Consider the following 15,096-nt stretch of genomic DNA (forward strand, 5'->3'; position numbering starts at 1 on the left):
CATCAGATCAAAACAATTGAATGTAGGTATCTTATTTTTGTGATTTTGTTGGCATGTGTTATAAAGTTTTAAATTGTAATGCTCATATTCGTTTTGTAAATACACGACTTGAAATTTATGAATATATATATAGTATTTATTTTATTGTAAATTGTAATTTTTTAATATTTACATTTCGTATGAGGGTTTCACCACATAAATCAAAATAAGAGTTTTAAATATTTAACGGATTTTAAAAGAGTCAAAGTTTTAAAAAGATAATGTGACACCTCGGATTCGTATCCGGGTCGAGTACGAGGAGGTTAAAGGGAGCCAAGAAAAACGGTGGAGAAGATGATGATTTTTCAAGCTTTGTAACCCTCTTTCTTTCTCTTGTGTAGTCCTTTATAATAAAAATTTCTAAGGGTATTCTTTGGAATTTTGCACTCAAAATACCCATCATACCCCTAATTCATTCCTTGGGCATAAAGCTTATCTCTACAGGTGGCAGTGGACCCCTTCAGGCGGTTATAAGCAGCATACACGTGCTTTGACAGTTGTCCTTTTGTGAAAATATCTGTTTACCCTTTTCTGCACCAGAAATGTCAAGGCATTTCAATCTGCTTCAGTAACGTGTGATGTCACAGCATTCCTTCCCATCTCGCCTTTTTGCTTGTTATTTCCTACACATCACTAAAAACCACATATTCCTCCTCATACAACACCTTAATAAAATAAAATAACACAACCACCACAAATGCAATTATATGCAGCTACATACATCTAAAATGACCTATATGAGCCTTTAAACAAACAACAACTTAAGTGAAAAATGCCTTAAAAGTAGTATTTTTACGGAGTTATCATGCACACCTAGTGTTTTCTTTTCCAACCTTTGCTGCATTGTTAAACATGGAAACTTTATTTGGGTTGTAAGGTCGAATGAATGATTATGGTTTGTTCGAACCCCACCATGAACTAAGCTATATTTGGTGGGGTTCATTCGATGGATGCTTGAAACTTTATTTTAATGGTTGATGAATTTTTATCTTTTGTTTATGTGTGCTTCGTCTTCTACGATTGTAGGAGGCATGTGAGTGTCAATTTCTTAGATGAAGACTAGATGTTCGAGAAAAACCTAATCACTAATTCTTAAGTATTTGAAAGAAACTTACGAATGATTAACATAAGCAATGGAGTATAGTTAATCACTATAACCTAATCCCTTAGTACTTGAGAGAGACTAAGCTAGATTTCAATGACTAAGAGGGGTAATGCGTATCCAATTGCGTAGTCTGCCACAGTTGAGACTTAAAGGAGATGTCGTGTCATTCTATTCTGTTAGGTTCTTAGACTAGAGATAGCGTGAACACTTTTAGCAAACTCCGTCGAACAAGTAAATCATTAGAAGACTAAATCAACTAGATAGATAAGTTTTCAGCTCATTAAGTGATTCCCCACCATTCATTCCCGAAGTAGTTTCCCGTGTGAGGATTATCAAGCTATTCCTTTTATTTGCTATTTTTACCATTTTGCATTGCCTTGGCATTTTCATTATTTCTCATTATAAATTGTTCTCTTGCCACGACACAATCACATTCCTTTATCATCATTCCATTCACCCTCACATCTCCAGTGCCAAAGCATCATTAGCGTATATATCATTTCTATACTTAGATAAATTAGTATAGTGACGTGGTCAAACTCATAAATTCCACCAATCCTAGAGGACGATACTCACTTATCATTATATTACTTATTGTGATTGTGTATACATTTGGTATAATTTATTAGTACTCACAACACGCAACACCTGACATCTCTCATGTTCTCATTAATAACATTTGAGCTGGAAAAACTCCCGATTTGTCAAAATTTATAACATGACCAGAGCTTTGGCCATATAAGCCTAAGAAGGCCTTTACCCGAATCGTCACAGCAGCTGTTGCCTCACCAAAGATTAAGCTGTCATCAGCGAAAAATAAATGGGAGATCATTAAAGCGTATTGGTTTACCTTCACACCTTTAAAATCACCATTGGAGCTAGTTTGGCGCAATAAGGCATATAACCCTTCGTTGTAGGATAAAAACAAGTACGGGCTCATCGGATCTCCCTGTCGAAGACCTCTTTGGGGCGTAAACCTATCAACAACCACCCCATTAACTATCACTGAGTGCGAGATAGAGCTAACACAACTTTTAACTTTAATATCTAGTGTTGAAAGAAACCCATTATACTCATGACTGCCCCAACAAACTCTTATTCTACTCTGTCGTAAGCTTTATATCCAACTTTAAAGCAATATACCCTTTACTGCCTTCACGTTTCTTCAAGAAAAAATGCATAAACTGATAAGCCACATTCACATTATTTGATATCAATCTACCTGGTACAAAGGCGTTATGCGATTCGTCAATACAGGTGTCGAGAAGGCTTTGCGTCCGATTAACCAACATCTTGGACACAATTTTGTGCAGCATATTACAGAGACTGATTGATCGAAATTGGGTGAGTTTAAATGGTTTATCCACCTTGGGTTTAAGGCAATATGCATGTGATTGAAAATTTGTATATCGTGCTAGCCATTCAATACTTCAATACATAAATCAGCAACTTCCACCACAAACACATGTCAGAATCTTTGATAAAATAGGGCACAAAGACCATTTTCTCTCGCAGCCTTTAAAGTGCTTATTGATCTGACAACAACTGTATTATCCTCATAAGTAAAAGGTTTAAACAAAGCACAATTCATACTATATGTGATACTTAAGTCTATACTGTCCAAAATTCTCTCATCAATAGGCATAGTAGAGTTGTGAACAAATCTTGGATATAGCTTCTCGCCAAGACCTCAATACCCTGATCAGTGTCCACAATTGTCCCTTCATCTATTTCAAGGGACATAATTTTGTTCCGATGTTTTCGTTGAGAGGGAAATTGGTGAAAAAAAGTTGTATTATTGTCATCGTTTTTTAACTAATTAGCCCACACTCTTTGTTCTTAATAAAGCTCGATTTTATCAGCTTCCAAGTTAATATGAAGCTTTGTATCAACCATCTCTCCTAGAATCTCATCAATAGGTTGCTGGGCTTCAAAGTTAGCCAGCCGTTTATGTTGGTCCTTCGTTGTAATTTGTTTAGTGTGGCAAATCTTCTTAAACCACTCATCAAGCCCATGACTAACATAATTTAGCTTTTCTGGTACATTAGTCATAGATTCAGCCCAAAGTTTCCCAATTTCTTCTTCGCATGATTCTCAAGCAACCAAGAGGATTCAAACCGAAAATGCCATTGCTTAGACACTTTTGCATCAACCATTGTATCGAGGAAAAACGGGCAATGATATGAAAATGAGTGAATTAGGTGTTGCATGGAACAATGAGGAAACTATACCTTCCAACTATCATTTGGCAATTCCCTATCGAGTCTATCTCGAATATTAGTCTCCGCTCTCCGACAACGCTCCCAAATGAACCGGTTTCTAGTGTAATCCAAATCATACAGGTCACATTCATCTATCACCGCTCTAAAAGCCTCCATCTGCCTTTCACTTCTGATCAAGCCTCATTCTTTCTCGTAGGAGTTCATTGTTTCATTAAAATCACCGAATATAAGCCAAGGGATATCCGAGTATCATTTAACTACCGCAAAAGATTCCAAGAGTCAATTTGACGGTGCTCTTCAAGAGTGTCGTAAAAGCCAGCACACCTCCATATTACCTCATTCACATCAAAGCTAAAAAAATGTCAATGTGTGAACTCGACATTGACCGAATAGTAGCTTCACAAGTTGTACGCCACCCCAAACTAAGACCACCTCTAGTACCAACCGGATCAACTTCAATACCAAAAAGATAACCACAAGATCTTCTAGTTCTCTCCATCATCACCTTCTCTATTTTCGTCTCCGTAAAGAAGACCATTGAGATATTAACATCTCGCAGCACCTGCCTTGAGACATCAAATTGTCCAAGACATCCCTAAACCTCGAACATTCCAACTTAGGAGTTTCATTGCTCCCGACAGGCCTGGGCTGCCCTGGGGCAACATGCTTATCGATATATTATTGGTTCCATCACTATTCTCTCCAATCCTATCCATGTTTGAAACAGTGTTACGTTGTCTCTTTGTCGATTCTTGTTTTGCAATCGGATCATCCCCCTCTGCAGAGGTCATCACCACATCTATCCTTCAAAGAAACGAACTAGATTGCAACACCCAGGCTCACAATTGTTGATTCGTGTCAGCTGACCTCTCAGACCCAAAGATTGTCCCACTCATACTCATGCTGCTTGCCCCATCCAAATTAGTCTCTTAACGTAATCAAGGACTCGAGCCCACCCCTCTCCTCGAAAATCATTAAAATTCTTAACACAAATATAAGTATATGTATATTAATATTTGGATTTTTTGAGTAATTGAAATATAATTAATTTATATCAATGTTATAATTGAATTAAATTCAATTATTTCAATTAAAAATGATTATATCGATTGAATCGATAAAACAATTTCTCAAGATCCGAATTCCAAACCGGAAATTGGAGCAATTTCTCGTTGAATTTGTCTCTAGTTTTCCCGAAATCCGCCAAAATTAAATCAAAGCTCTCTCAGAAAGCTCGAACCCGCCGAATTTAAATTTCTAAAACACCCAAAATGCAAAATCCGCGTCACATGTGGCAAAATTACTCCCAATCGTCGATGAAAATCCTATCAACGGTTTATATGTAAAACATAACACGGGTAGATAATATCGAGAAAAAATAGATCAAAATTCAGATCTCCCAGAGTCCGCGCAGAAACATTGTACTCCTGATAACCATCGATTAACACGGTATCAACGGTACGCATTCTGCTCATTATTTTCACGCGGATCAACACTTCTATCCGCCCATAAACATTTTAATCGTGCGCCTCAGATTAATTCCCGCCAATCTTTTTAAAAAACCAAAAACACCGACAATTCGATCTATAAATAACAACACAGTCTATTTATCATCTCATTTTCGATTCATTCTTGTTTGCCATTCTAATATTTTAACGCACTTTACTAGATTTTCCACAGCTTTCAAATACAATGTCAGGAAGAGGAAAGGGAGGTAAGGGTCTTGGAAAGGGAGGAGCCAAGAGGCATAGGAAAGTTTTAAGAGACAACATCCAGGGATTACAAAGCCTGCGATTCGCCGTTTGGCTCGCAGAGGTGGAGTCAAGAGAATCAGCGGCTTGATCTATGAAGAAACTAGAGGCGTATTAAAGATCTTCTTGGAGAACGTGATTCGTGATGCCGTGACCTACACTGAGCACGCAAGAAGGAAACTGTCACCGCCATGGATGTTGTTTATGCCTTGAAGAGGCAAGGCAGGACCCTCTATGGTTTTGGGGGTTAAATTTAGCAACCTTAATAATGGACGTAGCTTTTTAAATATTAAGCTTGTGTTGTTGAATCATGGATCTTGGCTATAGATCTCTGCTTTTACGTGATTGTATCAGTTCGTTATTGATGTTAATTTGATATTTTTTTTAATATTATCAACATATTTAGTTCAGCAAAGTTTATTCACCTAATTTTGTTCGTGTTTACTGTTCTGATGAATTAGTTTTTCTATATTATGATTCCGACGTTTATTTTACAAGCCATTATATAGATAAACCATATAGTTATTAATTTTTCTTCACTTTATCAATGAAAATGAAATAAAAAAATGTGTTTAGTTGATAATGTGGCGATAGGGTATTGTCGTTCCATTAACAACGCAGAAGTAGAATTTTATATAGCTGATTTTCTAATTTCAATTACCCGTCTCTAAAAATTTCCTTGTGAAAATTAGTCTCCTTGACCGTAACAATTTTACTGCAAGACGATAGAGGTAAAACGTGTATGCGACACATGTACAACGACCCGTGCCAGTCTCTTTTTGTTCAATCGGACGATCCCGTTTAACCATCACCATAGCACTTCCACGTGTCTTTGAAGCCTCCCACACTTTTTCGACGCGCAATCTGTCCCTCCTATTACGAGCATCACAGCGAACTTCGTTGCCTTCCCTATCCTTCAGAACCTGAGGAAAAAAAAGGAACAAATAAACCGGTTACCCGATTTTAGTAGAAAAAAGTACGGTAGATAGGCTTTAGCTTTGCGAATCGAGTTCCGGCCAGTATGGGAGTGCCGAGCGACGACGCCGTTTTGATCCAGAAGGGAAAGAATCCGAGGGAGCCTCATGTAATTACCGTTAATTGTCCAGATAAGCATGGCCTAGGTTGCGATATTTGCCACATAATCCTTGATTTCGGTCTCTACATCACCAAAGGAGGTGAATTCTTTGATCCCTTTTTCGTATTTTAAATTATTGGATTTGTGTGATTAAGTTTGCATTGTCCGAAATTATGAATGCTATTTTACTAGTTTTGTTCTGGAACTTTGGTATGAGCTGAAATCTAGTGTTTTCTAGATTAACTATGCTTTAACGGTCAATGTTTTCTGGTCGTAGATGTTTCAACGGATGGAATTTGGTGCTTTTTGATATTTTGGGTGGTTCCTCATTCGAGCTCACCTTTTATAAGGTGGCCAAGATTGAAGATCCGGCTTCAATCCTTATGTCCTTCTTGTTCCGTGACATTTTACTTGAATGATCAACCTTCGCACTCTGCGGCTTCTCCAGTTTACTTCTTGAAGTTCTTTTGCCTTGATCGGAAAGGATTGCTACACGGTAATCATGATTCCAATTATATGTTCCTTAGTTCATGATAGGTTGTATAATTAGCATAGCCTTTGGCAAATAGCTCGAGAATGGATTTGGATTCTGAACAGATTATTGTGGAAGAAATTTTAGAAATGAACCAATTTCAAATAAAGTGGATTCTAAACAAATTATGGTGGAAGAAATTTCGGAAATGAATCAATTTCAAGTAAAGTGTTTTTGATTCGTTTATGTTTGTTAGTTATTTTGTTTATAAGGTGGTTTATAGATTGACTAAAAGCTCATTTGAGATTAATTCCTTTGCTGCCATAATTATTGTGCGTGTGTTCTTTCTAGGTTGGTGTGCTACTTGAATAGTCGAATCTAATGTGGTTAGGATATTTCTTTAGATGTCACACAGGTTCTCACTGAGCTTGAGCTTGCAATTCAAAAGGTGAAAGTTACAACAACCCCAGATGGCAGAGTCCTTGACCTCTTCTTTATAACCGATAACATGTAAGACTTTTTTGCTTCTTTTTCTGAGATATATTCGCTAGTGTAATAGCAGTTTTATGTAGCTTATGAGTTTTTCTTTAAGAAATTTCAGCTCTTTATTACTGTTTGACATGTTGACGCATTTAGGCTATGGCATTTAAATGTTGTGCTGAAGGTCTATAATTTTGGAGCAATTAATCAATTATCAACTGGTCCACTTGTAATGAAAATAAAATAATTGTCTTGTCATGCAGTTTGTGGTTTTATTTGGTCTTCATTATCATGTTTTATTTTTCTTTACCCCTTTGTTTCTTTATATATATATTTTTTCTATCTAAAGACCTTGGTCTTTATTGTCTTTCTATCTGTCTGTCTTTTACTTGTCATGGAAAATAACCTGAAAACCTGTTGTTGTTGGTACCTGTATTGTTACATTTTACTTATAGTTCTCTGACTTTTGAGAGTATATCTTCATTGAAGAGTGAAAATAGCATGGTATGTGCTCTATTGATGATCGTGCTGTTATTTGTAGATTTGGGCAACTTTGAACTTTTGAACCAGTTTTCTTTGGAAATTTGGTAATTGTATTAATAACAACCAAGTGCTGATGGAATAAAGTATTGAACAACTTGCTTATTAATCTCAATTGTGTTTCAACATTGTCAGGGAGCTTTTACACACCAAAGAACGACAAAATGACTTGTATAAACAATTAGATGCTGTGTTGGGTGAATCATGTATCAGTTGTGAACTCAAGTTGGCAGGACCAGAGTATGAATGCCATCATGCTATCTCATCTCTTTCTCCTGCTGTAGCAGAAGAGTTATTTCGTTTTGAGCTATCTGATAAAGAGACTCGTTTGCAAGCTCTTAGTTCTGATATGACAAGATTGAAGAAAGCTAATGTGGTTGTAGACAATTCATTGAGCCCAGCTCATACATTGCTTCAAATAAGTTGTGTTGATCACAAAGGCCTTTTCTACGATGTCTTGAGAACTTTGAAAGACTGCAATATCAAGGTAAAACTGTTAATGTTTGAAAAACATGGCAATTTCCAATGGGTATCGTGTTGATTAATGCTATTTGTTTCTCTTTTTTTCCAGATAGCTTATGGCCGGTTCTCACCAAATTTCAATGGGTATCGTGATTTAGACCTCTTTATTCAGCAAAAGGATGGAAAAAAGTTTGTGGACCCTGAGATGCAAAATGGATTATGCTCTCGCTTGAAGGTGGAAATGCTTCACCCATTGCGTGTTGTCATTGCGAACCGGGGGCCAGATACAGAACTTCTGGTTGCCAATCCAGTTGAGTTATCTGGGAAGGGAAGACCACGGGTTTTCTATGATGTTACACTAGCTCTGAAGGCTCTTGGAATTTGCATATTCTCTGTAAGTGTTCTTAAAATAAAAGTGGTTTGAAGCCTATCTATAGATTGCATATTAGTTTATGTTTTCATTGTTAATGCAATTACGGTAGTGCGCGGTTTGCAGTTTTGAGCTAGAGATATTATGTAAGAAGAGTAATAGTTCATTCACCCAATCATTTCCACAAATGTAATTGTTGAATCATTTTGTCCTAGGCAGCAGCTAAACAATTGCTTTAACTTACATTAACCATTTGCTTTTTTCGGCTTTTAGGCTGAAATCGGAAGATATTCGAGTTCAGATCGTGAATGGGAAGTCTACAGATTTCTTTTGGATGAGAAATGTGGATTCCAATTATCAAGTACGTCAGCTAGAAATCAGATTGTTGACAGAGTTAGAAGAATGCTGATGGGCTGGTGAGTGCGATCAATCTTCTTTGTACCTGGCTTATTATGAGACCCACCATTAATGATCTCTGCCTGTGGCCCGACTCGCTTAGCCTCCCATTCTGACTTATATTCTCAAACGAACCTTCATTTAGTAACCTTTGTTGAGCATGTGTTAGTTCAAATGTGTGTGCTCTTTATTTATGGTAGAGATGGATAGAATATTGGGAAGAATTTCTCTAATCTAATGTAGAGCATACTCGTCCACTCTGTTCTTGGTTTACAAAATTAACCCATGGCCATCGTTTATTGTGTTTTTATGGCACGCTTTAGTTTTCAACTGTAAATTTGAAGGGAAACCGGATTGTATTTAACTTTATGAGTTAAGCCTATCAACCTTTGTAATATTAAACATAAAACATTGGAGTTTTGTATCCCATAATGCAATCCTCAATGCAGATGAAATAAATGTAAAACGACTTTATAAGTACTTGTATTATACTGTGCTACGTATTTTGTTTACATACTTTTAAAATGGGAAAAAGGTTATAAGTGTTAAAAAAATAAGTAAAACGATCTTTTTGTAAAAGTTGAAATGTTAATTTAGAGACAAAATTTTCTGATCACTCATTGATATCTGTTAGACTTTGTTTGGTTCGGAAGAAAAATGAAAGGATGGAAGATACGAGTAGAAAAGAGAGTTTTTAAAGTGTATTCGATAAAAAAAAGGTTATCAAAAGGAAAATGATAGTGAAAATTAAATTTACGAATTAATGAAAAAGTAGAAAGATGAAGGAGGTAAAAGAAAATTTTTCTAGTCTAAGGCGCATCGCTTTAATTTAAGGTTAATTAATTTATAACCAATCATAAATATTATTAAGTTTGTAATTTTTTAATATTTTCAGTTGATAATCGAAAAATATTTTGTTATTAGTTATTAACTTAAAATATTATTCATTTCAAGCTAAAATTGATATAATTTTTAGTTATAATCTAAAATATTGTCAAAAATTTTAAATTGGTTTTAACCTAATATTGAAGGTGTTTTGGATTATAACATGAAATGTTATCAAGTATATAATTTCGATTTGCAAATGAAATTAAATTATAAGATAGAGTTTCGTACCCTGGTTAGCTCACTCCTAGCACCGAAGCAACTATATGTTCTCAAATACTCAACTGCTCGATCATCATAGATTAAAGTTTCTTCTGACTAAAATATATTTTGTGTGCGTAAAGAAATCGAAATACACTTGCAGCTATAATGAATTAATGAGATGCGTATAGACGCAAGAAACTTTCAGTTTGCGCATATCAAAACGCCATGGTTTAATTGAATTACACGTGGCCTATTGTGTTAAAAATCGACTGTTTTGCAATTTCCATCCATTGACGGGCGACCATATAATTGATGCATCTTGTTCCATATCCATGAGAGATGGAAAAATGTCACAGAATGAAAACAGACACGTGGGCAACGTTAAAACGTAACCGCAGCGGCTGCACGACATCAAAGTGCTTATCATTAAGTCTCCATCATCATCTCCTTTTGATTTCCTCTTAACAGAGCTCCTACTTTGGCTTCCACATTCCGCCATTAATTTAATTTAATTATATTTTACATGTTATTATATTCGCCGCCTTGCTTTCAATACTTAATTCAGTAATTGGTCCAAAAACGGCTACTGCCTTCAATTATTGAAGAAAATACCAGATACGAAAAACCTCTTTCCAGTTTCTTCGTTGTTCTTCCATTGGATCGAATTCAAATACCTCTCTCTCGGATGATAGATTTTAGTTTTCTTCTTATCCTGTTGAGATCTTAACATTAGAATAATGCAGCAAAAGGAAGCTTCTTCAAGGTCTCAAAGCTCCGCTTATCTCAACGCGCTCTCCCTAGAAATTGAGAAAAAGCTTCTGCGGGTTCGTTTTCTGTTTTTTCTCTCGTCTTTTCGATAAAATGGAAGGAAAAGCAGAATTTAGATTAGATTTTCTAATTTTCCTTTCCAAATCTATTTTCTTAAAAAAAGAGAACATATATTAGGTTTAATGTTAACATTTTTTGTAATAATTTGAGTATTTGCTAGCCTCTGAACTCTGGAAAGTCTTATATCTTTTTTTTTCTGGTTGATCAAAAGTACTGCGTTTAAGAGTTTCTTGATCTTCAAATTTTTGCAGGCATTAGCGTCTCCATCTCAGAGACGCAACTTATTACAAGAACTATTCGCCGATATAGCCTTGGAAGTCGATGATCGAGCCAAAGGTTAGCTAAGATCATTCTACTTTTTTTTGCCTTTTCATATTGATAATCACTAACCAAATAGTTAATTTTCAAATTCGCGTGCCTTTTTAATAGATTTGGGGATCGAACTTCCGTAATTTTTCATCATATGAAAATTTAATTTTTAGTATTGTATGTTTTTTAAGATTTCTCCTCATGTTTGTTTTCTATGGATATTTAAAACAGATATAATTCTAAGTAGAGAAGAAGATGCAATATCTCCTGCTGGTCGATTATGCTTTTACGATGTCCTTGCGGATTATTATACTAGAGTGCCTGAGAGCAGAAAGCCAATCCTTGATTTGATTATGCAACTATGGAGCCAGTCATTTGCATCTCACATTTTCGCCCTTTTATTCCATAAATGGGTAAGTAAGCTCATGATTTCTTTTTTGCGTTTCATCATGGGATTACTGTTTTGAACTTCTTTGCTTGCAGCAGTAGTAATTCATTCTTTAGGAGTTTTTCTCTGGATAAAAATTGTTCGTGCCATCATAGACTAGGATTCGATTCTTGTGTCACCCACTCCCTTCCCCCAAATTTGTAATTGCAAAAAAATATATGGAATTCAACTTAGCTTTCCGGAATTTGAATCCGATTGATCAGTCAATGGAACTCATATTTCTTGCTTTCTTGGAGAATGGAGACCATTCTGCTTTTATAATGGTAGTTTAATGGGTATATAAGTTGTTTAGCTTTTGCTGCTGCTTATTTTTGGTGCTATCAATTTGTAGATGGTCGGTGGCTAGGCCAGGTATAATTTGGAATTTTCCTAACTGGATAAAGTAACAAAGCAAAATAGAGATGTGACAAGTTGCCTAAAGGCATTTATTTTTGCCTGAAGAATCTTCATTATAGTGTAGTTCTTACTGCTTTTCAATACATCGTTCCTGCTTACAGTTTATAATTACCATTGGGGTTTTGATGTATTCCAAATACTGAAGTCCATGTGTTATGAGTTTTTTGGCTCAAAATTACCACAAAAGATCTAATTATTGACATTTTTGTATATAGCATGTCTACTAGTGATAGGTAGTAATCCTTTTTGCTTCTACTAGTAATTAAAATATATTAACATATTGACAGAACAAATGTTGTATTAATCACTGAATGGTTTTTTGATGAAGTCCTTTAACATTGAACAATATACCTTTTCTGCAGTTATTTGAAGTTCAACTGGATAATCCAGACGTACAACTACGTTATTCCTCCGCGCTTGTTCAGGGTGCAACAAATGTTTTCTGGTATGAATGCAAATTGGTAATGCTTGAGTGTGATTTTTGTTATGTTTCCAAATGCCAATACCATAAAAAGTTGGATGGACATATTACCGTTATGATGGTCATGTTTGTTGTAAAAGTGGAATCACTTACACCCTGCTAATGTTTCAACATTTTGTGCTTGTATGCAGGATGGATATACAAGCCAATACTAGGTGTTTCCAATCTCTCTTTCAGGTAAAACCTAAAAGAAACATTAACTCTTTGAAGTGCTTGTTTCATTTTATTTTGGAGAATCCATCTATCAACACTTCTTATCTTCTATGGACTTAGTACCTCCTTGATGAAGTTGCATTGGAGTCAACACGGTTAAATAAAATTCCAGTACAGGTAAAGTATTTTTGTTTTATATCTTGTTTTGGTATATCTGAAAGAAGATAATGCCAAGTTCTGGATTGTTGAATAGTTTCCGTTTTCTCATCAAGATTCCTTAGTGGCAATCATCTTCTAGAACTGATTCTGCAATATGTGACTTTCAGGCCCAGCGAGATCTATACCTTTTACTTTCAAGGTTCATATTCTTTTACAACTCAGGTTGGGTTCTCCCCCCTTTGGAACCTTGATCTTGAAATATAATTTGCATGTAGGGATGTTCCTTTTATGACATGTTATTCTATGCAGTCGACAAAATTGAAAGCTTTGTTAAGCAATGTCCTGCTTTTCCAAATGCTTTCCTGGTTGGTGGACCAGCTGATATACTTGTTATTGAACTAACTGACCAGGTAACTTCAGATTTCCATGGTTAGATGGTATACGTTTAATGATATTCTTTAACATTACCACCTTAATTGAAAGCCTTTGCAATGACCAACATATTCACATTTCAGAAAATTTTCTTTTGCCAGCTTCAAAAATTAAAGGTGGAGCCAGTCCTATTGCATTATCTTTCGCAGATTAAGGTTCTCCGAGGTATGAGTTATTACCATCAACTTCTTCTAAGATTATGGGGTATTTGACTACTCAAATATGACCTTAATTTTTAATTCCTGCAGGCATGGAACTGAGAATGGCTACGAGTACAAGGCTGAAAACCTGTCTGTATAGCTTTACTTCACCTGGTGGTCCGATGTATCCTACAAGGGCTGTCCGTCATGCAGCTTGGGATGCTTTAGATTTCCTTTTTCCCGTGAGTACCCTTTTGAACTGCTCTTTACAGTGACTAGTCTTTCCAAAAGAAAACAAACTGAGCATTGATTTTCGTTTTTGAAATAGTGTTTGTTAGGAATTCGATGAACGACCTTCGCGAGACATAAATAAACTGTAATTAGACCTTATATTTGAGTCAAGACTAACAAGCCCATAAATGCTCTTAACGAATTTCCAAGTTGAAAATTCTTCCACATAAGTAGCCAATCACTTGCATCTAAGTTGCTGCATGTAGAATCTTAGAATGGACTCATACAAGTAAAGATACTTCTATTGGGAATATGGTCTTCTGAATTTTGGTTAGTCGTCTGCTTACCTAGCAAGTCTAGGGATGGCAAGGGAAATGGGGGCAGGGTGGTTTCTTTGTCGCCTCAGCCCCTACTCAATTTTTACGCCTCTTATCCTGGATTCAATTTTGTTTAAAATTTCAGCTTCAGAACCGAACCTCGATAAGAGAAGCTCCAAACTCCAACTTGACCCGTCCCAAAATATTATATATATTTTTATACTATATTCAATTTCACAAGATTTAACCTTACTTGAATTCAATTTTTTAAATTGAAAACTCACTCCGCCTCCACATTTGCCCCTGATTCTCAAAGGGAAAATCTGCCTTATAGAATCAATTCAGGTTAGAGCTTGACTGGTTCATTTATTTTGCCGTCCTGGGTATGTCAATGATAAGCGTCATTGGTACAAAAATACTTAACTGTTTTGGGGCATATACTAATTGTTGTTGTTATTTTGCAGGTAGGACGTTACCCTCGACATCTAATAAGTTTGTTCTTTAGACTGTTATATCCCTGGTATTGGCCGTCATCTTGTTGGAACTTTATAGTGTCTTGCGTAAAGGCTGTTTTCTATTCTTTGTTGGGATTGATCTATTCTAGGTGGGGGAAACCTAGAGAGCATAAGTCGGCTTAATACATTTTCAAATATGGGTTCAGTACTTTGCGCAAAACTTTAGGTTGTATGATTACATGTGTTAAGTATAGGTTTCTCTTAATTCTATTTTTCTTAATTTTCTTTCTTTGCCCCTTTTAGACAAGGGGCAAGAGTCCTGGTCCTCATGTATTTTTTGTTGTTGCAATGACTACATATGCTTTTAGATTGGTTAATTTTTGTTTTAAACAACTGAATTTCCATGAACTTTGAAAAAGGTGGTTTGAGTTCTGAATTTTCAACCCAGAGTTGAAGCGTCACACGATTTTGTTGTATTATTTATAAGAACATTTCGAATGTTGATTTGAAGGGTTGTTTTCTAAAGAGTTGTAGTTTAACTGAAATTTATGGGCAGGTCATTGCCTTGGGCGTTAAGCTTACGATTTAAATGTTAAGCCCTTTAGCATAGGGTCAAGTAGGAAGGATCACCTCTTGTTGGAACCTCAGCCCTCTAAACTAATGCTCAGAAAAGCAAGACAATAGGAGGACCTTTGCTAGGTCTAGTTGAAGCCATCTGATACAAATTTTGTTGTTTATAAACAGGC

General features: G+C 35.8%; 2 protein-coding genes across 2 annotated transcripts; both read left to right on the forward strand.

The window, feature by feature from the left end:
* The first annotated feature begins 5,986 nt into the window (after positions 1–5,986).
* Positions 5,987–9,361, forward strand: LOC120141983 (ACT domain-containing protein ACR9-like). Its single transcript, XM_039156749.1, has 6 exons — positions 5,987–6,292; positions 6,470–6,688; positions 7,069–7,174; positions 7,820–8,171; positions 8,256–8,540; positions 8,790–9,361. Exons 1-6 carry the CDS (start codon positions 6,139–6,141, stop codon positions 8,934–8,936), a joined length of 1,263 nt encoding a protein of 420 aa, XP_039012680.1. The 5' UTR covers positions 5,987–6,138; the 3' UTR covers positions 8,937–9,361.
* Positions 9,362–10,536: 1,175 nt separating this feature from the next.
* On the forward strand, positions 10,537–14,723 carry LOC120141984. The gene is made up of 11 exons (XM_039156750.1): positions 10,537–10,825; positions 11,081–11,165; positions 11,370–11,551; positions 12,345–12,427; positions 12,595–12,640; positions 12,737–12,793; positions 12,943–12,997; positions 13,085–13,185; positions 13,309–13,372; positions 13,456–13,589; positions 14,360–14,723. The coding sequence occupies exons 1-11, from the start codon at positions 10,739–10,741 to the stop codon at positions 14,531–14,533; spliced, it is 1,068 nt and encodes a 355-aa protein (XP_039012681.1). The 5' UTR covers positions 10,537–10,738; the 3' UTR covers positions 14,534–14,723.
* Positions 14,724–15,096: the final 373 nt, after the last annotated feature.

This window comes from Hibiscus syriacus, unplaced genomic scaffold (assembly GCF_006381635.1).
Source record: "Hibiscus syriacus cultivar Baekdansim isolate YM2019G1 unplaced genomic scaffold, ASM638163v2 tig00110819_pilon, whole genome shotgun sequence".
Taxonomy (NCBI): domain Eukaryota; kingdom Viridiplantae; phylum Streptophyta; class Magnoliopsida; order Malvales; family Malvaceae; genus Hibiscus; species Hibiscus syriacus.